This window comes from Panulirus ornatus, chromosome 7 (assembly GCF_036320965.1).
Source record: "Panulirus ornatus isolate Po-2019 chromosome 7, ASM3632096v1, whole genome shotgun sequence".
Classification (NCBI taxonomy): domain Eukaryota; kingdom Metazoa; phylum Arthropoda; class Malacostraca; order Decapoda; family Palinuridae; genus Panulirus; species Panulirus ornatus.
The window spans coordinates 37187736-37214560 of NC_092230.1; the positions used below are offsets into that span (position 1 = coordinate 37187736).

General features: G+C 39.4%; 1 protein-coding gene across 1 annotated transcript in view; it reads left to right on the forward strand.

Moving 5' to 3' along the window:
• Positions 1-8735, forward strand: part of Nf1 (neurofibromin 1) — a 1160697-nt gene extending 1151962 nt beyond the window's left edge. Inside the window, exon 52 of the mRNA XM_071663491.1 lies at positions 5957-8735. Within this exon, the coding sequence (XP_071519592.1) occupies positions 5957-6096 (140 nt within the window). The 3' untranslated portion in view covers positions 6097-8735. The remainder of the gene's footprint in view (positions 1-5956) is intronic.
• Positions 8736-26825: the final 18090 nt, after the last annotated feature.

Sequence of the window (26825 nt, forward strand, 5' to 3'; positions counted from 1 at the left end):
TATGAGCAAGCAGTCCCAATCCCTTTGCAGGCTCCTAATGTTCTTATCTGCCCTTTTAAATCTTCAGTGTTAAGAACTGCCCATTGGATCCAGTTCTCCATAAGGATCCAAGTTCTGGTTGGGATCACATCATACTCCTGCTGAGTTCTGCTAATGATACACACCCACCCTTCAAAGGATTTCTCAGGGGCCGTTCCTTTGGATAAAGAGCTTCTGCTAGGTCCAAGTGAGCTGTGGGTTCCTTCTCCATCCTTTTCATAGGGGGACATTGTCCTTGACTCAGAAGCTTCATATGATGAGGTGGCTTCTGTAGAGTGGTTCAGGGAACAGTTGTTTTAGGAAAGAGTTAAAGTGCCCATCTTCGTAACATTTGATGGTCATTCCTGGCTTTTTTTTTTATGATGGAGAACACCTGCTACCTTGAGATTCATTTGAATAGGAGATTAATTCATAGGGAGCTTTCTTTTTGCTGCTTTCAGAATTCTCACTTCTTGGAATAATAACCTGTTTGATGTTAGACAGTCCATCACAGAGATCCGAAAGGTAGTCAGTATTTTTTGATAATATTTCTGAGATCACAAGGACCATCAATACTTCCTTTGGAAGAGACAAACACTAATTTTGGTTTTTCAGACCATCTTCTTCCCCTGGAGTATTTTCTAACTACTTGATATGTTTAAAGGCTCAAAGGACATAGACTTTCCCTTAAAGATATATTGTATGGACCTTTGCTTTTGTATTCTAAAGCTATCTTTGAAAATGAAGATGCTCAATCTAGCAGGGACTTTCTCCTAGATGGTTCCATACTCAAATAGAAATTAAGATATCCCCTTTTCTTTGAACTACATATCCAGAAGCATTACATGCAGTGTTGTACGTGACCTCAAAAGTAATTTGTCACTGATCACTTGTGTCAAACTTTCTCCAACTTCAACATTATTAAGGCGATCCCTATTTGCAGTTAAGCCGAAATCTAATGAACAGGTTGTACCTCTCTTATTCGGTACTCTGTGGTCCGTCAACTCCCATGGTCCAGCACATTTTGAATTTGCTGCCATTAGTTTGTAGATCTTCCACCAGGGCAGCACTGTTAGCAGTGCTAAGGCACCAAAATCTGTTTACACTGCACCCAAGCTAATTAACAGTCTTGTTAATTTCTTATATTCAGTTTTTTGCTGAAAATGAAAGCCAGAAAAGTTTAAAGTTTTGGAAAACTTTGAAAGGTGCCAGGAGTACAGAATTAGACAGTGCACTTGTAAAGTGGTTTAAGCTCTGATGTAATGAAGGTGTAACCATATCTGGAGAGATGCTTATCAAGCAGGCCAAAGTTTTTTATAGAGAACTAAAGCTAGACTATGACTGAATATTCGCAAGGATGGTTACACAAGTTTAAGTGGAGACATGGAATTTTCAGCATATAGTACGCGCAGATGGTGTTGCGGTGGAGTTTATTAAAAGGGGGGGTGACTGTATTGTTGACTGGTTGGTGAGGTTGTTTAATGTATGTGTGACTCATGGTGAGGTGCCTGAGGATTGGCGGAATGCGTGCATAGTGCCATTGTACAAAGGCGGGGGGGATAAGAGTGAGTGCTCAAATTACAGAGGTATGAGTTTGTTGAGTATTCCTGGTAAATTATATGGGAGGGTATTGATTGAGAGGGTGAAGGCATGTACAGAGCATCAGATTGGGGAGGAGCAGTGTGGTTTCAGAAGTGGTGGAGGATGTGTGGATCAGGTGTTTGCTTTGAAGAATGTATGTGGGAAGTACTTAGAAAGGCAAAGGGATTTGTATGTAGCATTTATGGATCTGGAGAAGGCATATGATAGAGTTGATAGAGATGCTCTGTGGAAGGTGTTGGGAATATATGGTGTGGGAGGCAAGTTGTTAGAAGCAGTGAAAAGTTTTTATCGAGGATGTAAGGCATGTGTACGTGTAGGAAGAGAGGAAAGTGATTGGTTCTCAGTGAATGTAGGTTTGCGGCAGGGGTGTGTGATGTCTCCATGGTTGTTTAATTTGTTTATGGATGGGGTTGTTAGGGAGGTAAATGCAAGAGTCCTGGAAAGAGGGGCAAGTATGAAGTCTGTTGGGGATGAGAGAGCTTGGGAAGTGAGTCAGTTGTTGTTCGCTGATGATACAGCGCTGGTGGCTGATTCATGTGAGAAACTGCAGAAGCTGGTGACTGAGTTTGGTAAAGTGTGTGGAAGAAGAAAGTTAAGAGTAAATGTGAATAAGAGCAAGGTTATTAGGTACAGTAGGGTTGAGGGTCAAGTCAATTGGGAGGTGAGTTTGAATGGAGAAAAACTGGAGGAAGTGAAGTGTTTTAGATATCTGGGAGTGGATCTGTCAGCGGATGGAACCATGGAAGCGGAAGTGGATCATAGGGTGGGGGAGGGGGCGAAAATTTTGGGAGCCTTGAAAAATGTGTGGAAGTCGAGAACATTATCTCGGAAAGCAAAAATGGGTATGTTTGAAGGAATAGTGGTTCCAACAATGTTGTATGGTTGCGAGGCGTGGGCTATGGATAGAGTTGTGCGCAGGAGGATGGATGTGCTGGAAATGAGATGTTTGAGGACAATGTGTGGTGTGAGGTGGTGTGATCGAGTAAGTAACGTAAGGGTAAGAGAGATGTGTGGAAATAAAAAGAGCGTGGTTGAGAGAGCAGAAGAGGGTGTTTTGAAATGGTTTGGGCACATGGAGAGAATGAGTGAGGAAAGATTGACCAAGAGGATATATGTGTCGGAGGTGGAGGGAACGAGGAGAAGAGGGAGACCAAATTGGAGGTGGAAAGATGGAGTGAAAAAGATTTTGTGTGATCGGGGCCTGAACATGCAGGAGGGTGAAAGGAGGGCAAGGAATAGAGTGAATTGGAGCGATGTGGTATACAGGGGTTGACGTGCTGTCAGTGGAGTGAATCAAGGCATGTGAAGCGTCTGGGGTAAACCATGGAAAGCTGTGTAGGTATGTATATTTGCGTGTGTGGACGTGTGTATGTACATGTGTATGGGGGGGGGTTGGGCCATTTCTTTCGTCTGTTTCCTTGCGCTACCTCGCAAACGCGGGAGACAGCGACAAAGTATAAAAAAAAAAAAAAAAAAAAAGTACGCGCAGAGAAAAGCTTTGTGCTGACATGGAAGCTTGTTGTGTAAGGTCATGTTAAAAGAATCTATAAAAATTCCAATACAACACTGCATGTAATGCTTCTGGATATGTAGTTCAAAGAAAAGGGGATGTCTTAATTTCTATTTGAGTATGGAACCAGCTTGTTGTGCAAGGTCATGTTAAAAGAATCTCTAAAAATTCCAATTCTTTATTGAAATATTAAAAAAACCAACAGCAGTATGTACAGGGCGAGAGTGTACGAGCCAACTGCCTGGCTGGGACTGACACAGCGCGGGGTGGCTGACTTGATGATAACAATAAAACAAACAATAATGATAAGAGGCAGCCAAAGCCAACTACCAACCTATGGTTGTTTGTTACATTGGTAACCACTCATCACAAAGCTGCGACAAAGTTTGTGGATGAATTTGCACAGTTAGTGGCAGTGGAAAACTTAGCCCCAGAACAAGTGTATAATGCTAATGTGTCTGCCCTGTATTAGCGTCATATGCCATGAAAAACCCTTGTCCAAGGTACTGGGGAGTCTCTGTATGGGAATACTTTTGATGTAAACTGATGTAACAATGAAAACCTTGTTTGAAAGGTTTGATGTTTGTATTACTTTCTATTTTAAGATTTGTTCTCCCTTTGATAACACAGCTATATGTATGTGGAATGAGCTGGCAAGACTAGGGGTTGGGAATATGTTTAGATAGGGAATTCCTAAGGAATCAGTCTCTGTTTTTTGGCATTTTCTGTGGTCTGGTAATGGCCAGGTCCCATTATTGCTGGATTAAAGAGGTTCAACCTGTATTCTCACGTGATTAGGTTTCTTGACTTAAGTGGATTAAGGCACTTATCAAGCAAATTTAGGTAGGTTGCATGCTCAGAGCTACTGAAAAGGGTTATCCCCATTTAGCTACAGGTAAGTTAACATCTCCAGCTAATGTAGAATCTTATTCATTAAAGAATTCTGCTAACTGATCATAAAATCTTTAAACTACCTTTGGTGTCTGTGCAAGGCTTATAAGCTAGTTTTACTAATATTTTCCTGTGTAGTTTATCTTTAATTTCTATAAAAATAAAATCAATATTCTCAACAGCTACAACTTTTTTCCTGTGGGATTTAAATGAGACTTAACAAACTGGACACCACCACATACTTTGTTCCCCTATCCTTATTAGATAGAGTGTAACCTGGAATTTTGTTTTCATTGAGGAAATCTCTTTTGCTGATATCTAACCAGTATTCAGAAATGGTAGTCACGTCATAATTTCCTTCTGATGCTGTTGTCACTACCTCAAAGATTTTATTGTGAACACTCTAAGAGTTAACATAAAACATTTTTAGGTGAAACTGAGACCCATTTAGAAAGGTGCTTATGGAGAGTGATGGGTATGCTCCATATGGGATGCATCCTCTTTGCCAAAATGATAGACTCATTGAGGAGTCCACCAAAATGCACAGCTCCCAGTTCATTGAGGTATGGTCTGTCCTTCATAAACATACCAAACTGCATGTAGAAATGCAGCCACAAGTTTGTGAACTCATCTTCCTGACAGCAGAGGTTCACTCATCTGTTATTTAGACTGAACTCCTTACCAAAGAAGGTGTTCTCAGCTGATGCCATCCTGGGAAAAGTTCCAGAAATGATAATATTATTATTTTTTTCTAGGAAACATTGGATAAGCCAGTGATACTTCTCCAGCAGCTCCTGTGATCTTGCATTTAGTACATCATTAGTACTAACATGACAAATAATAAGTGTATTATCATTAGTGCCACCGCAGACCTTGTCTACAGCATTAGCAACATAATCTACCCTGGTATCAGGAAAACAAAATATTTTATGGTGCAATGGGTTTCTGGTGCAGAATACCTCTAGCTATCCTTGGATAATAGACTCGCTGATGGGCCTCACTTCATGTTCATTTTCCTTGACATCATCCAAAGCCTGAATCAGGTTTTTTATGATTATTGGCATCAAAGGTAAACGTGTATTGGGTTTTGCACCTTTTTGCACTGCCTAGAAGAGTTGGCTTTCCCAGATAAGAGAAGAAGGCTTACTCTGGAGTGCCTCAACATCCACAGCACTGCTGTTTAACATTGATGGCTCACTCCCTGATTCTCTCAGCAAGCTGGATTCGATAATGTCCTGAAGGACATCTACCCTGTGTATTAGATAACTGGACTTCCTGGATAATAGGTGGCCAGATATTAGGTTGCTTACTGTATTTGTTATGGATCTTCAAGTAACCCTATACAGAGGAATATAGATATTTTTCCTTCATTAATGCAATCATCTCAGTTATTGTTTTATCATGAGATTTCAAGTTTAAATGATTTAGTACATAGTTTTCAGTCAGTATTAAACCTTTTTTCAACAAACTTTATGTTAACTTTTGTACCTTCACATGTCATAAGTTGTGCTTAAAACATTATCTCAGAAATTCTGCTTGTTAGCTTAGCTAGCAGATTAGGGTAGTAATTGACAACTGTGTTCATTAGCTACTAAAAATTTATGGCAAGAATGATTAGTACTTCTTCAAGTATCCACTTGGGGGAAAAAGTAAGACATTATATATTTTTTTTGGCATGTAATAGAACTGATTAATTGAAAGAAAAAAATGAGTATATTCTCACTACATCCATCTTTCTATTAAAAGATATGACAAGCAACCATGTTGTGCCAAACAGCATAGTGGGCCAGGGTCTCAAGAGGGAAGCATGGTTACAAACTGACCTGTTAAGGTAGAACACAACCCCCAAAACTAGTGTAAGGTGTATATTAGGTATACTTTTTATAAGAAAACACTTCATTTCTCTCAGACATTCATACATTTTCTTTTAAACAGAAATTGATGGCAGTGATGGGACAGGTGCTACACAGAACTTTCCTGCACATCCTGGTGGTTCTCGTCCTAAGCCAGCCCTACCTAACTTAATTGCTAAGCAGCGTTCCTTTCGTTGCAAGTTGTCCAACAAGAGCAAGTAGCTGTAGAAGAAGCTGACATCTTTATTAAATCCCATAGTTGACTGGTTTGAATCTGAGATCTTCCTTTCTTGTACATTTATTGTAATATTATTGAGATGATATTAAGATAACTAGATGATAGGGATATCAAGATAGAGATGGCAGCTTCTTCCTTCGTGTTACACAAGGGACAAAGAGGGAAGCCTCAAGGTTACCAGTCAGTTGATTGTATCACTTGTGTTTTCAACAGTTTTTTTTATTCAATAATGAAGGTATTTTAATCCAGGTGTGCTTGGAGTAGGCAGCTCACTTAATCTCGTGTAAATTAATTGTGATGGCTCCCTGTAAATGCCACTGAATAGAACTAACAATGGCCTATTTTGGATACCTGATGTAATTAAATGGTAGTCATCAAATGGTTGATAATTTGACTCATAATTATGTGATGATGTGACAACTACTTGTACAGGCTTAGTTTACAGGTATCAGTCACATGTTGGTTTGGGATAATGTGATACATTCTTCATTCATGGCCAAAGGTATGCTAGATTGTGATTAAATCTAGTTTATATGATTTATTTTGGGTGTTTGTTGAGTGTCGAGCTTCCTTACCAGAGGTATGTAGGCCTAAAAAGAGGCTACTTTTGTTGAGAGAAATTACTGTCACACATTGCTTAGCAACTATTCCGACATATGATTGGCAACTACATTTGGGTGTGGGTGTGTGACTGCCAAGTTAAATGTGATGGAATCAATCTCCTTTCTCATCAAAGAGAAAGAGTTGCTTTTGTGTACTAGGTACATGAGTTCTGTAAATATAGCTTGCGGCTGAGGAAAATCCTCCCTACTTTTGAAATGTAACTACTTGTGACCTGTTAGTTGTTCTCTGCCGACTGGGTTTGGCCACCCAGGATGAGGGTATTCAGTGATAACTTGTATGTAATGAGTTACATAAGGAAAACAATCAGTATTGTATTTTTGGTCAGACATGTGAACTTTTGTAAAATAACTGGGAGTGTATATGTGAATGTGAGTAATAGAATGAATGCTCATGGGATAGTTGAGAGAATATATAATGAATATAAACAGTTTCTTCTCAAGCTGAGTTTGTGATGTTACAGCTTTTAATGTTCATCAGGTAAATGAGTCTAAAGACAAGATTTCTGGTGCATAACCTTGGATGGTATGGCATGAATGACCTTTTATTGTTTGAATCTGTTTAACAAGGTTCATATTAGCTTTGAAGCTGACATAAGAGAACCATACTAAAGTTTTGTTTTGAAAGTTCATGAATACAAATGTTTCTTTCACTTTTGAAAAGGGTATTACTGAGGCCTCTGTGATGTCAAGGTAGCCCAATTGTCAGGTTGGGTTGCCATAGGACTCTGTATCTCCCAATAACTATCTATATCTATTATGTCCACTTTCATTTATCTTTTACAATAAATTCTCTAAATGAAAATAGATAAGTGAATCCATGCATTGCAGGTTCCTCAGTTTAAACTACTGTTTGGCATGATAAGTCCAGTGTTCATTCATTAATGGTAGGTAAGATGGCAATACTGCTCTAGTGATTGAAATTGCAGTCTTTGCACATTGTTAAATAGTCTCTTGGAAGTTTTTTAATTGTTTTGAATTATTTTATAGCTATGGTTTTGAGCTGTAGCTTGTGAAGATATGCTGTAACACTGATACTGTTTTTATAATTTAAGTGATACTACAAGGACTGGATATAGAATGTAAGGTCAGCACATAATTTTCAGGTGGAAAAAATTACATTCAGGAAAGAAATTATAGATAAAAAGAATTATATGACACGTACAAATGACACTCATTAGATGATTAAGCATGCACAGAGAAATTGGCAATAGATATAAAGGAAAAAATACATTATTTCTTTGAGAAAACCTTTTTGAAAGGCATACTTTTGATTTCCAGCCATTATAGCACTACATCCATTTCACCCTCATTTATTGCTTCTAAAGTTCTTGTGTTCTTGGTCCTCTCTTAACCTAAGGATTGTTTTAACTATATACAGCAGTGTTTAAGAGACAGTATATGGATGAGGATCTACATGTGTCACCTTGTTTGCTGGAAATAACCTAAATGATACAAGTTAAGAGGTAGCTGATTCCTGTTTCTTAGTCCTTGACCTCAAATCTTCATCTTAACAGGACCATTTTTAATGCAGGAAATTATATTGGATATAAAGAAAGAGAGAATTCTCTATGTCCATGTGTACTGTATTCATTACAAATATCTATTTTGTGTATGTAAAGTAGAATTGATTTAGTATTTCATAAATATAGATATATAACCAGAACATTCACTTAATAAGATTCAGACATTATGTCTGCAAAATAGCATTCATTGCATTGGCATTAGAAAGACAAAGTAAGGTTCAGCTCCATGGTGGAGTTATCAGGATATAGTTTTTATGCTCTTTCTTCACAACCCATGAGTTCTGAGTTGTCTCAGAATTGGATATGGTTGACAGAGAGCTCTTCACTGTGGTAGGTGCAGAGTTATCATAACTGCTGTATGAAAGCCTTAGACTAGTTAAACCTTTTTCTCCTAGTATGATTCCACTGTACAAATACAGATGTAAAGAATTTTATTTACACATGTTTATAAATGAAATGTAAATTCTATAATATGAATGATTAGATTTTTATTCCTTTTTCATGAGTACACTTCATTTGGTACTTAAGCATTTAAGATTTCTCCTATGTAACACAAATTGGCCATGATGTTAGGGAAATAGGGAATGGAACTGGGTTTAACATAATTATTTCGAATGTGCTTTGTGTCTTCCTACATGCTGTAGAAGAGGAAAGGATTGTAATGCAGTTAGAGCTTTGATTTAAGCAGCTAAACTTCAGGGAAAATTTATTTTGATTCTTTGGTGCACTGTGATTGGAGGAAAATGAAACTTAATTTAAGAGGTTTAAATATAGTGCTACTTATTTTATGCAGCTGGTTGAATGCACAGTGAGTAACCTTTCTCTTGATCAGATTTATGTCAGGAATACATTTGGATCCTTTAAGTTTATTGATACTTATATAAGTCTTCTTTTTTCCAAAAAGGAGACCCTTCATATTAAGTAGTGCCCTATTAGTCCTGTGGAAAGGAAAGGAGGATTCTTTAATGTGCACAGGTTACGATGATAGAGTATTGATAGTCCTATATATGCATCTTTCATCTGCTTGTCACTTTATTTACCTTTTTATCCTTCCCCTGTGCTTGTTATTATATATGTGACTGATAGTATTTCTTGTTCTGCAGAGTAATGGTTTGGGAAAACAGTTTCTTTTATAAAGGGTGAGATTTAAACACAATAGTTAATTCAGCTGCATAATGTAGAGGATCAAACTGGGATTTAAAACTTTAGGTACTAGACACTGCCACTGCATAAATCACACATGAATTACATTTTCATGTTACAAGGGAAGGAGCATAACCAGGATTTTGGAAAGGCAAAGCTCCAATCCAAAAGGGAGAAAGAGGGAGAAGAATGTCTGTTTCAGTATAAATATGCATGTATGTATGTATGTATATATACATTTATGTATGTAGGTGTGTGAATATATATGTTTGATTTTGTATCAGTGATTGTGTGTATGTGTGCATGCTGTCTTTAACTCTTGTTTCCATTTACATGTGGTAGAATAAAAGCTTACAGCCTCTCAATTTACTCACACACATCACTTTATATTCATTGTACTGATATGAACATGGGCTTCCACAGTAATATATATAAACTTTTTTTATTATTCTTATTACATACTAAGTTGATTTGTCAAAATACATATGTGTACTTGTGTATTACTGTGCAGTTACCTATTTTTGAATACAGTGAGTTCTACTTTTATGGGGCCCCATCTTTTAACTTCTCATTCCTGTCATCTAGATTGTTGAATTTTTTGTAGTCATTGCATTCACCTCCTTGTGTAGCATTTTCCATTTACTCACAACTGTATCATTATAATTCAAACCTTTTCTTTTGCTTAGTGTCTTTTTTCCCCTCAAAGAAGTGTCCAGTGCATGATTACTAAAATCTCTAAGGAACTAAATGTAGTTGTAATGATATCCCCCTAGGCCTTTTAAATATTGATTTGGGACAGGTCTAGAGGTACTATCCTTTTTTCCAGCTGGTGGACTCAGCTGGTGGACTCTGTGATTAGCATTTAATTGTCTGTCTGTGTGTCTCTGACTACCTATTTATGTATATGAGGAGGAATCTTTTCTCTTGTGGGGCCCCCATCTCTTAACCTCACATTTCTTTGATACAGAAGTTTAGAATTTACATGGGTGTCTGCTTAGCTTTCAACATGTCCAGCATTATATTGTTGAGGAAGTGTTTCCTCACATCTCTTGTGACTTTTCATACTTAGGTTCTTGTTATCTTCTTTAAATATGAATTCTCTTGTGACTTCTAAGGACTGTTTTGTCCTGATATCATCTTAGCCCTTTATGAGGTTATCATGTCTTCCCTTATCTTCTTTTATTCTAGTATGGAAGATTGAGGGCTGCCTTCATAATATATGCCTGCTGTTTTTTTTGTAGTATGTTCTAGCATGAGTTGATTATTCAGTGTACATATTTTCCTGAGTATCAAACTGTCCATGTACTTAAATGTAATTTTGACTCTGACCAAAGCTGAGTTCGCCTCTTTCACTATCCTTCTCACATTATGTTTTAGTGATATGCATGGTTTGATGTCATCTCCTACGTTCTTTCCACAACATTCTTTTGCATTTGTTTCTACAATAGAATAGCTGCAGTTTGACCTGTTTCCCCCTTGCCATTATTGTTACTTAAATTTTTAAGAATATATTTGCCCAACCATTATTGCTTTTTGTTTAAATTTCTTTGCAGTATTTAGCAGTCTTTGTTAATTTGCACTTCTTTCATAATATAGGTATGTCAAGCATGCATCCACATTGCAAATCATTCTCAGCTGGCAAGTGTTACACAAGAACAATAGTGGTCTCAGCAGCGAATTCTGAGGGACTCATCTTTTTATCCTCACACGACTTGAAAAGGTTCTCCTTACATGGTCTCTGATTTCTTTCAGTTATGTAGTTGTCAGTCTATTTGTGGTACCTTTTCCTTTTTATAAGTGAACAGTATTAGTGTGGTCCATGGGAACTGAGCCCTACTCTCTTTACCCTCATTATGTCTTTCTGACCAAGCAGTAACCATATGAGCTTGAAAATCTAACTTCTTCAGTCTTCATAGGAAGGTGGGAACTATCAGAAGCCTTTTGGCATTCCAGTGATTTTTAGTCAGTCAAACCACCAGTCTAGTTTCTCTTAAAAGTTTCTCCTTACTCTGAAGTAAAAGTCCTGTAGATGTATTGTGCATGATCTCTTCTTAATTCCAAGCTGAAAAAGTGTCAGCTATTCAGGAAACATTTTTTCTATTTTCCAGTTTTCTTCAGTATTTTGCAGGTCACTTTTAGTACCATCACTCTGTAGTTCAGAGTTACTGTTGTGAGTCTTTTAAGATATTTGCAAAAAATTAACCATATGTAACTCCATTGCAACATTAACCTTGTCAAACGAAACTTCACTCATCATTCTTAGTGAATTGTCCAGGGTCTGTGGAGACTCTCAAGAGTACAAATAGTGATATGTAGTCTGTGAGCTTCTTTGTAAGGTTTCTAATAGGTTTTCATTGTATTGGTTTCTAGGGTCATCTATCTCCTCCCTAACTAGTAGCAATAGGACTTCCAAGTCTTCAAAAGTAAGTGTGCTCTGAGTCATTTTTTCAGCTTTTCACATACATCCTCAATTTCATCAGTAACTTTTCTTTCTATATTCATTAGTATGATTTTACAGTCATATACCTCTGAAATGCCCATTACAAATCTATGAAACAGTTTAGAGGGATCCTAAAGTTTATCAGGAATATTCTTTAAGCACCACTCTTGTTTCTCCCACCTCTTCTTTTTTTTTTTTTTTTATTTATATGCTTGCCTTTTCCTGTTTAAGCAAAGGAGTGTCAAGAACACATGACAGAGTCTTAGAGGGGAAAATCCTCACTTGACTCCTTTTTTTTCTTCTTCTTCTTTTTTGAAAGTCATACTGAAAGGGACGATTTCCAGTCATTTGCTCCAGCCCCTCTTAGTCACCATCTACAACATGCAGGGGTACATGGGCAGTATCCTTTCACCTTTATCCTCAGGGATGTAGTAAGTTTTAGCTTCTTGTACTCTCTAAATGTTTCCTATTATCTGTGTCTTTTATCTCCTCTAAATTGTCTCTCTGAACCTTCCTTGTTTACACCCCATATTGAAGTTAATTTTATTTTCTTTTTTATACCTATCTCACTCCTGTTTTATTGAAGATTTCACTTGACATCTTATAGCACCTTTAAGTTTGTATAATGTAAAATCCAGCCAGCTAATCTGACTTTGGTTATTAGTTTGTCCAGCCCTCATTTTTGTCCCTGTTGTATGATCTGAAATGGAAGTCTCATATTTGTGCAGAGAAACTTAAATTATTATTCATGTGGATTGCTTGCTTCTATATTTTTACCAAGACTTTTATCACCTCTAAGTCATCTTTATTGTATTACATAACATTTAGATTCAGGTGTTAACTTTAATACAGTTTTGCAAAATATTCTAAGATATCTACTTTTTCTGTGTTATTTTCTTAAACTGATAGTAAGTTGAATTCCCCATTGTTATCAAAGATGTGAATTCCATTTGCCCTGCATTCACTCCTGGTGTACTTTCCTTCCAAGTCTTAGGAAGACAATTTATGTTCTGCTTGTCTCATTATATGACTCAGCTAATAACAGTGTTGTGTGCACAACACAGTGAAAATTATTTCAAGATTCTTTTGTCATTATTGTACTATGTCCTACCTTTTGAATATATTCATCATTTGTTTCCACATCACATAAACCTTAATGTTTACATTTATATGTATGCAACTTAAACTCCTGTCTTCTATCTTAAGTCTTCATCATCTTAACTTGTACCTTATTTTTTATTATTTATGCATCTGATTGGTGACTATGTTAAACACATAATTGATATACTTGATATGATGATGTGAATGGCTTGCATACCACAAAGCCCTCTCTGGCCACATATTCTGCACACAGTTTACCATCTTCTTTCCAACAAAAAACATTAATCATTCTTCTTTTTATGTTACCTTCTTCATACCTTTACAGTTTACATTCATATATATCTTTGTGTTGGTAATAAATCTGATAGTACTCATAACCACTGATATGAATATTTCAGTCATTCTTTCATCAGTATAATCTTTCCATGGGACACCAGCTTTTCCTTTCACTTCAGCTTCATCTCTTTCAGTTATCCATCCATTCACATTATCTAAAATGATTAGCTTCTCCTATTCACCCTTTCATTGGGTTGTACTTCTGAGTTGATCTAGAATGTACTTTTCACCGTATCCTTCTTTTCATTGTGTTGTGCACTTGTCGTGATAGCATAACTTTAACTCAGTTTAAGTAGAAATTTACAGCTTCTCTCTGACACCTGCACTGTTTATCTTTTTCATCATGAATATGCTTGCATGCTTTCTTACATTATTATTTTCATCTTTTTCATACCTAACCTCTAGATTTTCTCTCCTTATTAGCTTGTTGACTGCAGTGGCCCCATGTATCATGTATACCCTCTTTGCAGGATTAAAAAGAAAATTATTATATTATTATTATACTAATCATCATCTCCCGCGCCATTGACGTAGTGTAAGGAAACAGACGAAGAATGGCTCAACCCACCCACATGCGCATGTCTCTACATAAATGCCCATACATGCACATATACATACATATACATTTCAGCATATACATACATATACATACACAGAAATATACATACATACACATGTACATATTCATACTTGCTGCCTTCATCCATTCCTGTCGCCACCCCATCACATATGAAATGGCATCACCCTCCCCCCCAGCGAGGTAGCGCCAGGAAAAGAGAAAAAAGGCCAAATTTGTTCACACTCACACTCAGTCTGTAGCTGTCATATGTATATTATGATCACTGTTTCCTGCGTTAGCAAAGTAGTGCCAGGAAACAGACGAAGAATGGCTCATCCACCCACATACACACACACACACACACACATATTTATATATATATATATATATATATATATATATATATATATATATATATATATATATATATATGGTAGAGGATGTGTGGATCAGGTGTTTGCTTTGAAGAATGTATGTGAGAAATACTTAGAAAAGCAAATGGATTTGTATGTAGCATTTATGGATCTGGAGAAGGCATATGATAGAGTTGATAGAGATGCTCTGTGGAAGGTATTAAGAATATATGGTGTGGGAGGAAAGTTGTTAGAAGCAGTGAAAAGTTTTCATCGAGGATGTAAGGCATGTGTACATGTAGGAAGAGAGGAAAGTGATTGGTTCTCAGTGAATGTAGGTTTGCGGCAGGGGTGTGTGATGTCTCCATGGTTGTTTAATTTGTTTATGGATGGGGTTGTTAGGGAGGTAAATGCAAGAGTTTTGGAAAGAGGGGCAAGTATGAAGTCTGTTGGGGATGAGAGAGCTTGGGAAGTGAGTCAGTTGTTGTTCGCTGATGATACAGCGCTGGTGGCTGATTCATGTGAGAAACTGCAGAAGCTGGTGACTGAGTTTGGTAAAGAGTGTGGAAGAAGAAAGTTAAGAGTAAATGTGAATAAGAGCAAGGTTATTAGGTACAGTAGGGTTGAGGGTCAAGTCAATTGGGAGGTGAGTTTGAATGGAGAAAAACTGGAGGAAGTGAAGTGTTTTAGATATCTGGGAGTGGATCTGGCAGCGGATGGAACCATGGAAGCGGAAGTGGATCATAGGGTGGGGGAGGGGGCGAAAATTCTGGGGGCCTTGAAGAATGTGTGGAAGTCGAGAACATTATCTCGTAAAGCAAAAATGGGTATGTTTGAAGGAATAGTGGTTCCAACAATGTTGTATGGTTGCGAGGCGTGGGCTATGGATAGAGTTGTGCGCAGGAGGATGGATGTGCTGGAAATGAGATGTTTGAGGACAATGTGTGGTGTGAGGTGGTTTGATCGAGTGAGTAACGTAAGGGTAAGAGAGATGTGTGGAAATAAAAAGAGCGTGGTTGAGAGAGCAGAAGAGGGTGTTTTGAAGTGGTTTGGGCACATGGAGAGGATGAGTGAGGAAAGATTGACCAAGAGGATATATGTGTCGGAGGTGGAGGCAACAAGGAGAAGAGGGAGACCAAATTGGAGGTGGAAAGATGGAGTGAAAAAGATTTTGTGTGATCGGGGCCTGAACATGCAGGAGGGTGAAAGGAGGGCAAGGAATAGAGTGAATTGGAGCGATGTGGTATACTGGGGTTGACGTGCTGTCAGTGGATTGAATCAAGGCATGTGAAGCGTCTGGGGTAAGCTATGGAAAGCTGTGTAGGTATGTATATTTGCGTGTGTGGACGTATGTATATACATGTGTATTGGGGGGGTTGGGCCATTTCTTTCGTCTGTTTCCTTGCGCTACCTCGCAAGCGCGGGAGACAGCGACAAAGTATAAAAAAAAAAATATATATATATATATATATATGAATGGAGAAAAACTGGAGGAAGTGAAGTGTTTTAGATATCTGGGAGTGGATCTGGCAGCGGATGGAACCATGGAAGCGGAAGTGGATCATAGGGTGGGGGAGGGGGCGAAAATTCTGGGGGCCTTGAAGAATGTGTGGAACTCGAGAACATTATCTCGGAAAGCAAAAATGGGTATGTTTGAAGGAATAGTGGTTCCAACAATGTTGTATGGTTGCGAGGCGTGGGCTATGGATAGAGTTGTGCGCAGGAGGATGGATGTGCTGGAAATGAGATGTTTGAGGACAACGTGTGGTGTGAGGTGGTGTGATCGAGTGAGTAACGTAAGGGTGAGAGAGATGTGTGGAAATAAAAAGAGCGTGGTTGAGAGAGCAGAAGATGGTGTTTTGAAGTGGTTTGGGCACATGGAGAGAATGAGTGAGGAAAGATTGACCAAGAGGATATATGTGTCGGAGGTGGAGGGAACGAGGAGAAGAGGGAGACCAAATTGGAGGTGGAAAGATGGAGTGAAAAAGATTTTGTGTGATCGGGGCCTGAACATGCAGGAGGGTGAAAGGAGGGCAAGGAATAGAGTGAATTGGAGCGATGTGGTATACCGGGGTTGACGTGCTGTCAGTGGATTGAATCAAGGCATGTGAAGCGTCTGGGGTAAACCATGGAAAGCTGTGTAGGTGTGTATATTTGCGTGTGTGGACATATGTATATACATGTGTATGGGGGGGTTGGGCCATTTCTTTCGTCTGTTTCCTTGCGCTACCTCGCAAACGCGGGAGACAGCGACAAAGTATAATAAATAAATAAATAAATATATATATATATATATATATATATATATATATATATATATATATATATATATATATATTATTTGGACGATTTTTGCAGGGAAAAAATGCAATTGAGTGGGAGATGTATAAAAGAAAGAGACAAGAGGTCAAGAGAAAGGTGCAAGAGGTGAAAAAAAAGGGCAAATGAGAGTTGGGGTGAGAGAGTATCATTAAATTTTAGGGAGAATAAAAAGATGTTCTGGAAGGAGGTAAATAAAGTGCGTAAGACAAGGGAGCAAATGGGAACTTCAGTGAAGGGCGCAAATGGGGAGGTGAGAACAAGTAGTGGTGATGTGAGAAGGAGATGGAGTGAGTATTTTGAAGGTTTGTTGAATGTGTTTGATGATAGAGTGGCAGATATAGGGTGTTTTGGTCGAGGTGGTGTGCAAAGTGAGAGGGTAAGGGAAAATGATTTGGTAAAAAGAGAGGAGGCAGTAAAAGCTTTGCGGAAGATGAAAGTTGGCAAGGCAGCAGGTTTGGATGGTATTGCAGTGGAATTTATTAAAAAAGGGGGTGACTGTATTGTTGACTGGTTGGTAAGGTTATTTAATGTATGTATGACTCATGGTGAGGTGCCTGAGGATTGGCGGAATGCGTGCATAGTGCCATTGTACAAAGGCAAAGGGGATAAGAGTGAGTGCTCAAATTACAGAGGTATAAGTTTGTTGAGTATTCCTGGTAAATTATATGGGAGGGTATTGATTGAGAGGGTGAAGGCATGTACAGAGCATCAGATTGGGGAAGAGCAGTGTGGTTTCAGAAGTGGTAGAGGATGTGTAGATCAGGTGTTTGCTTTGAAGAATGTGTGAGAAATACTTAGAAAAGCAAATGGATTTGTATGTAGCATTTATGGATCTGGAGAAGGCATATGATAGAGTTGATAGAGATGCTCTGTGGAAGGTATTAAGAATATATGGTGTGGGCGGAAAGTTGTTAGAAGCAGTGAAAAGTTTTTATCGAGGATGTAAGGCATGTGTACGTGTAGGAAGAGAGGAAAGTGATTGGTTCTCAGTGAATGTAGGTTTGCGGCAGGGGTGTGTGATGTCTCCATGGTTGTTTAATTTGTTTATGGATGGGGTTGTTAGGGAGGTAAATGCAAGAGTTTTGGAAAGAGGGGCAAGTATGAAGTCAGTTGGGGATGAGAGAGCTTGGGAAGTGAGTCAGTTGTTGTTCGCTGATGATACAGCGCTGGTGGCTGATTCATGTGAGAAACTGCAGAAGCTGGTGACTGAGTTTGGTAAAGTGTGTGGAAGAAGAAAGTTAAGAGTAAATGTGAATAAGAGCAAGGTTATTAGGTACAGTAGGGTTGAGGGTCAAGTCAATTGGGAGGTGAGTTTGAATGGAGAAAAACTGGAGGAAGTGAAGTGTTTTAGATATCTGGGAGTGGATCTGGCAGCAGATGGAACCATGGAAGCGGAAGTGGATCATAGGGTGGGGGAGGGGGCGAAAATCCTGGGGGCCTTGAAGAATGTGTGGAAGTCGAGAACATTATCTCGGAAAGCAAAAATGGGTATGTTTGAAGGAATAGTGGTTCCAACAATGTTGTATGGTTGCGAGGCGTGGGCTATGGATAGAGTTGTGCGCAGGAGGATGGATGTGCTGGAAATGAGATGTTTGAGGACAATGTGTGGTGTGAGGTGGTTTGATCGAGTGAGTAATGTAAGGGTAAGAGAGATGTGTGGAAATAAAAAAGAGCGTGGTTGAGAGAGCAGAAGAGGGTGTTTTGAAGTGGTTTGGGCACATGGAGAGAATGAGTGAGGAAAGATTGACCAAGAGGATATATGTGTCGGAGGTGGAGGGATCGAGGAGAAGAGGGAGACCAAATTGGAGGTGGAAAGATGGAGTGAAAAAGATTTTGTGTGATCGGGGCCTGAACATGCAGGAGGGTGAAAGGAGGGCAAGGAATAGAGTGAATTGGAGCGATGTGGTATACCGGGGTTGACATGCTGTCAGTGGATTGAATCAGGGCATGTGAAGCGTCTGGGGTAAACCATGGAAAGCTGTGTAGGTATGTATATTTGCGTGTGTGGACGTATGTATATACATGTGTATGGGGGGGGTTGGGCCATTTCTTTCGTCTGTTTCCTTGCGCTACCTCGCAAACGCGGGAGACAGCGACAAAGTATAATAAAAAAAAAATAAAAAAATATATTATTTTTTTTTTATTATACTTTGTCGCTGTCTCCCGCGTTTGCGAGGTAGCGCAAGGAAACAGATGAAAGAAATGGCCCAACCCCCCCCATACACATGTATATACATACGTCCACACACGCAAATATACATACCTACACAGCTTTCCATGGTTTACCCCAGACGCTTCACATGCCTTGATTCAATCCACCGACAGCACGTCAACCCCGGTATACCACATCGCTCCAATTCACTCTATTCCTTGCCCTCCTTTCACCCTCCTGCATGTTCAGGCCCGATCACACAAAATCTTTTTCACTCCATCTTTCCACCTCCAATTTGGTCTCCCTCTTCTCCTCGTTCCCTCCACCTCCGACACATATATCCTCTTGGTCAATCTTTCCTCACTCATTCTCTCCATGTGCCCAAACCACTTCAAAACACCCTCTTCTGCTCTCTCAACCACGCTCTTTTTATTTCCACACATCTCTCTTACCCTTACGTTACTCACTCGATCAAACCACCTCACACCACATATTGTCCTCAAACATCTCATTTCCAGCACATCCATCCTCCTGCGCACAACTCTATCCATAGCCCACGCCTCGCAACCATACAACATTGTTGGAACCACTATTCCTTCAAACATACCCATTTTTGCTTTCCAAGATAATGTATATATATATATATATATATATATATATATATATATATATATATATATTTTTTTTTTTTTATCAAACTATTTGCCATTTCCCGCGTTAGCGAGGTAGCGTTAAGAACAGAGGACTGGGGCCTTTGAGGGAACATCCTCACCTGGCCCCCTTCTCTGCTCCTTCTTTTGGAAAATTAAAAAAAACGAGAGGGGAGGATTTCCAGCTCCCCCGCTCCCTCCCCTTTTAGTCGCCTTCTACGACACGCAGGGAATACATGGGAAGTATTCTTTCTCCCCTATCCCCAGGGATAATATATATATATATATATATATATATATATATATATATATATATATATATATATATATATATATATATATATTACCTACAAACATTCCGATTTTTGTCCGTAACTGATGCTGGCTTCTGACTTCCATACACTCCTAAATGCAACACGAACCTTAGCTCAAATCTTCCACCCTTAGACTCAACTCAGCTCTCGTGGCTTCATCTACTTCAGCGTCCTCTGCTAGGAACCTAAACCACTTCATTCCCTCCAGCTCTTTCCCATTCAGACTTGCACTTAAGCCACCTCATCTCATCCACTTAAATGTGCCTCATTATCTTAACCATCTTGTTTCACATACTCCCAGTGAGTCACTAGTTTCTGGTACTTCTTCCTGGCGTCTGCTATCAAGAAGAGACTCATTTGGAAACAGCAATTGATGTACTTCCCATGCCCCCACCCTCCATCGCCACCATACCATAGCCCCGCCCCTCGCTCTAATACTCTTGCATTCACTTCCCTCTGCCTTATTCAGGAGCCGATTGAACAGCTTTGATGGCATCACACATCCTATACGCAGACCCTCCTTCACCAAGAACCATTCACCCTCCTCCCTTCCGACTCGCACACTTGCCATACTTTTCCTATAAAAGCTCGTTATTGTATTTAGTACCCTTGGTTATTATAATGATAATGATACTAATAATGATATATAATATATCTGTTTATCTATCTATCTATCTATCTATCTATCTATATATATATATATATATATATATATATGTATATATATATATATATATATATATATTTTTTTCTTTTTTTGCTTTGTCGCTGTCTCCCACGTTTGCGAGGTAGCGCAAGGAAACAGACAAAAGAAATGGCCCAACCCACCCCCATACACATGTATATAAATACACGTCCACACAGGCAAATATACATACCTACACAGCTTTCCATGGTTTACCCCAGACGCTTCACATGCCCTGATTCAATCCACTGACAGCACGTCAACCCCGGTATACCACATCGATCCAATTCACTCTATTCCTTGCCCTCCTTTCACCCTCCTGCATGTTCAGGCCCCGATCACACAAAATCTTTTTCACTCCATCTTTCCACCTCCAATTTGGTCTCCCACTTCTCGTTCCCTCCACCTCCGACACATATATCCTCTTGGTCAATCTTTCCTCACTCATTCTCTCCATGTGCCCAAACCATTTCAAAACACCCTCTTCTGCTCTCTCAACCACGCTCTTTTTATTTCCACACATCTCTCTTACCCTTACGTTACTTACTCGATCAAACCACCTCACACCACATATTGCCCTCAAACATCTTATTTCCAGCACATCCACCCTCCTGCGCACAACTCTATCCATAGCCCACGCCTCGCAACCATACAAAATTGTTGGAACCACTATTCCTTCAAACATACACCCATTTTTGCTTTCCGAGATAATGTTCTCGACTTCCACACATTCTTCAAGGCTCCCAGGATTTTCGCTGATGATACAGCGCTGGTGGCTGATTCATGTGAGAAACTGCAGAAGCTGGTGACTGAGTTTGGTAAAGTGTGTGAAAGAAGAAAGTTAAGAGTAAATGTGAATAAGAGCAAGGTTATTAGGTACAGTAGGGTTGAGGGTCAAGTCAATTGGGAGGTAAGTTTGAATGGAGAAAAACAGGAGGAAGTAAAGTGTTTTAGATATCTGTGAGTGGATCTGGCAGCGGATGGAACCATGGAAGCGGAAGTGGATCATAGGGTATATATATATGTATATATTTATATGTATATATATATATATATATATATATATATATATATATATATATATATATATATATATATATATATATATCCCTGGGATAGGAGATTAAGAATACTTCCCTCGTATTCCCTGCGTGTCGTAGAAGGCGACTAAAAGGGGAGGGAGCGGGGGGCTTGAAATCCTCCCCTCTCGTTTTTTTTTTTTTTTCCCCTAAAAGAAGGAACAGAGGGGGCCAGGTGAGGATATTCCTAAAAAAGGCCCAGTCCTCTGTTCTTAATGCTACCTCGCTAATGCGGGAAATGGCGAATAGTTTAAAAGAAAGATATATATATATATATATATATATATATATATATATATATATATATATATATCTGGGGATAGGGGAGAAAGAATACTTCCCACGTATTCCCTGCGTGTCGTAGAAGGCAACCTTTTTCCATTCTGTATATATCCTTTGGGATAGGGGAGAAAGAATACTTCCCACGTATTCCCTGTGTGTCGTAGAAGGCGACTAAAAGGGAAGGGAGCAGGGGGCTGGAAATCCTCCTCCTCTTGTTTTTTTTTTTCTAATTTTCCAAAAGAAGGAACAGAGAAGGGGGCCAGATGAGGATATTCCCTTAAAGGTCCAGTCTTCTGTTCGTAACGCTACCTCGCTAACGCGGGAAATGGCAAATAGTATGAAAGAAAAAAGAAAGATACATATATATATCCGTGTATGGGCATTTTTGTATATATTTTGAGTGATCAGGGCCTGAACATGCAGGAGGGTGAAAGGCGGGCAAGGAATAAGAGTGAATTGGATCGATGGGGTATACTGGGGTCGACGTGCTGTCAATGGATTGAATCAGGGCATGAGAAGCGTCTGGGGTAAACCATGGAAAGTTCTGTGGGGCCTGGATGTGGAAAGGGAGCTGTGGTTTCGGGCATTATTACATGACAGCTGGAGACTGAGTGTAAGCGAATGGGGCCTTTGTTGTCTTTTCCTGGCGCTGCCTCGCGCACATGAGGGGGGGAGGGGGATGTTATTCCGTGTGTGGCGGGGTGGCGATGGGGGTGAGTAGGGGCAGACAGTGTGAATTGCGTGCATGTGTGTATATGTGTGTCTGTGTGTGTATATATATGTGTACATTGAGATGTATAGGTATGTATATTTGCGTGTGTGGACGTGTATGTATATACATTGTGTATGGGGGTGGGTTGGGCCATTTCTTTTGTCTGTTTCCTTGCGCTACCTCGCAAACGCGGGAGACAGCGACAAAGCAAAATAAATAATATATAATAATATGTATATATATATATATATATATATATATATATATATATATTGCTATACTTAGTCGCGGTCTCCCGCATTTGCGAGGTAGCGCAAGGAAACAGACAAGAGAATGGCCCAACCCACCTACATACAAATGTATATACATACATGTCCACACATTCACATAGACACATATCTATACATCTCAACGTATACATATATATACATACATAGACATATACATATATACACGTATACATAATTCATACTTGCTGCCTTTATTCATTCCTGTCGCCACCCTGTCACACATGAAATAACAACCCCCTCTCCCCGCACGTTTGTGAGATAGCCCTAGGAAAAGACAACAAAGGCCACATTCGTTCACACTCAGCCTCTAGCAGTCATGTATAATGCACAGAAACCACAGCCCCCTTTCCACATACAGGTCCCACAAAACTTTCCATGGTTTACCCTGGATGCTTCACATGCCCTGGTTCAATCCATTGACAGCACATCGACTCCGGTATACCGCATCGTTACAATTCACTCTATTCCTTGCATGCCTTTCACCCTCCTGCATGTTCCGGCCCCAATCGCTCAAAATCTTTTTCACGCCATCCTTCCACCTCCAATTTGGTGTCTCACTTCTCCTTGTTCCCTCCACCTCTGACACATATATCCTCTTTGTCAATCTTTCCTCACTCATTCTCTCCATGTGACGAAACCATTTCAAAACACCCTCTTCTGCTGTCTCAACCACAATCTTTTTATTGCCACACATCTCTCTTACCCTTTCATTACTTACTCGATCAAACCACCTCACACCACATATTGTCCTCAAACATCTCATTTCCAACACATCCACCCTCCTCTGCACAACCCTATCTATAGCCCACGCCTCGCAACCATATAACATCGTTTGAACCACTATTCCTTCAAACATACCCATTTTTGCTTTCTGAGATAATGTTCTTGCCTTCCACATATTTTTCAATGCTCCCAGAACTTTCACCCCCTCCCCCACACTGTGATTCACTTTATTTTATATGTGAGCCTTTAAGGAGGATGAGCACTCCGTGCATGACTCCTTCTTCTGTTTCCCCTTTTAGAAAGTTAAAATACTGGTACACCACCAAATTTCCGGCAGCTGATGGTTCTGCACCTTCTTTAGTCCGGACAAAATTACGTGAGGGAACTTGAAATTACCGCATCCACCAGACTAGTTTACTGGATGGCCACTGCTGGCATTGTGTGTAGGGTGCACTTATTTACATCCTTTACACTGCACTTGATGGTTGTGTTACTATAATTTTGTGAGATTTTTAGCTTATTTTGCTTAAATTTAACCCTAGCTATGGCTTCTAAGTCATATGAGAGTGTCAGTCCTGGTGTCAAACGCACCAGTCCATATCGATCCAAGAGAAAGTAGAACTGTTGAAAAAGTGGACCATGATGTTTTGGTGTGTAAGCTGGGTTTATGATATGAAGAAGCAAAGGGAGAAAATATTGAAATTCTATGCAGGCAGCAATTCCAAGAAGCAAATGATGATTAGAAAAACTGTGAAAGATGGTGAGAGTACTGAGCACGATCGAGTGGTGATGGAATGGTTTCGACAGCGTCAGAGTGGATGAGTGGACTTGTCAGGTAGCATGATAATGGACCAGGCTAAGGTGTTCCATAAAGAACTTAAATTACAGCATGAGTGTGACTATAGTGAAAAAAAGGCTTCAAAGATTGAAGATGCGTCATGGAATTTCCATGAATAAAGTGTGCAGAGAAAAGCGGTATGTAAACTATGAAGAAGCTGCCAAGTATGTGGATGAATTTGCAAGACTCTTTGCTGACGAGCACCTCATTCCTGAGCAGGTGTATAATGCAGATGAAACTACATTATTCTGGCAATGCACACCTAGGAAAACACTAACAACTGAATACAAAGAAGACCCCACAGGATTCAAACAATCTAAGGACAGATTTACCATCTTAGGGTGCCTAAACATTTATTATATGTTTAATTTAACTTTCTAGCAATCCATGATATACTTTAGATACATGGGAGATGTATAATTAGTGGGTTAGAAGTGTGTTAATGAATTATTATGTGACCACGGTTGATTTGGCAAAATGGTAAATCCGGTAAGGCTTTGGAACCAAGAGTGCCAGAAAATCGTTGGGGTTCCTGTGCAAGAAGGGGAGTGTTTCTAGCCCCCCGCCCCCGTCCCCTTTAGTCGCCTTCTGTGACACGCGAGGAATGCATGGGAGGTATTCTTTCTCCACTATCACAGGGAATATATCAATCTGTATATATAGGTGAATGCAAAATTTTGGAGAGAGGGGCAAGTATGCAGTCTGTTGCAGACGAGAGGGCTTGGGAAGTGAGTCAGTTGTTGTTTGCTGATGATACAGATCTGGTGGCTGATTCAGGTAAGAAACTGCAGAAGCTGGTGACTGAGTTTGGTAAAGTGTGTGAAAGAAGAAAGCTGAGAGTAAATGTGAATAAGAGCAAGGTTATTAGGTTCAGTAGGGTTGAGGGACAAGTTAATTGGGAGGTAAGTTTGAATGGAGAAAAACTGGAGGAAGTGATGTGTTTTAGATATCTGGGAATGGATTTGGCAACGGATGGAACCATGGAAGCGGAAGTGAGTCACAGGGTGGGGGAGGGGGTAAAAGTTCTGGGAGTGTTGAAGAATGTGTGGAAGGCGAGAACATTATCTCGGGAAGCAAAAATAGGTATATTTGAAGGAATAGTGGTTCCAACAATGTTATATGGTTGTGAGGCGTGGGCTATAGAAAAGATTGTGTGGAGGAGGGTGGATGTGTTGGAAATGAGATGTTTGAGGGCAATATGTGATGTGAGGTGGCTTGACCAAATAAGTAATGAAAGGGTAAGAGAGATGTGTGGTAAGAAAAAAAGTGTGGTTGAGAGAGCAGAAGAGTGTGTTTTGAAATGGTTTGGTCACACGGAGAGAATGAGTGAGTAAAGATTGATAAAGAAGATATAAAGAAGATATATGTGTCAAAGGTGAAGGGAACAAGAAATGGGAGACCAATCTGGAGGTGGGAGGATGGAGTAAAAAAGATTTTGAGCAATCGGGGCCTGAACAGGCAGGAGGGTGAAAGGCGTGCAAGGAATAGAGTGAATTGGAATGATGTGGTATACCAGGGTCGACGTGCTATCAATGGATTGAACTAGGGTATGTGAAGCGTCTGGGGTAAACCATGGAAAGTTTCTTGGGGCCTGGATGTGGAAAGGGAGCTGTGGTATTGGTGCATTATACATGACAGCTAGAAACTGAGCGTGAACGAATGTTGCCTTTGTTGTCTTTTCCTAGTGCTACCTCGCGTGTGTGCAGGGGGAGGGGGGTGTCATTATGTACAAGTGTATATATGTATATGTCTGTGTATGTATATGTATGCGTTGAAATGTATATGCATGTAAATGTGCGTGTCTAGACGTGTATGTATATACATATATTATGTGGGTGGGCTGGGCCATTCTTTCATCTGTTTCCTTATGCTAACTTGCTAACGCAGGAGACAGCAACAAAGTATACTAAATATGAAATAAATATATTCCTGTGAGTCCACATGGAAAATGAAACACGATAAGTTCCCAAATGCACTTTCGTGCAATAATCACATCATCAGGGGAGACACAAGAAAGAAATATAAGTCAGTTGATATGCAACGAAGAAACGTAGCTAGGACATGAAGGTGAATTGTTTACAAATTTTATCAACAATAAGGCTTTCCATTTTGTATAGACCTTCACTAATATTAAGATTATAATTCTTTGTGTATTTGATAACAGAAGATTCAATGATATTTCTCTTGGTACTGGAGTTGGAGTTAATAACAGAGATGGCATTACTCCAGTCAATACAATGATTATAGTTTTTAATGTGATTAAACAAGCCATTTGATTCTTGTCCCATTCTTATACTATATTTATGTTGCTTAAGTCTAACAGAAAGATCCTTACCATTCTGCCAAACATAAAACTTATTACAATTTCTACAAGGTATCTATAAAGTGCCATGTAGAAATTGTGATAGGTTTTATGTTGGGCACAATGGTAAGGATCCTTCTGTTAGACTTAAGCAACATAAATATAGTATAAGAATGGGACAAGAATCAAATGACTTGTTTCATCACGTTAAAAACTATGATCACTGTACTGACTGGAGTAATGCGATCTCAGTTATTAACACCAACTCTAGTATCACGAGAAATAT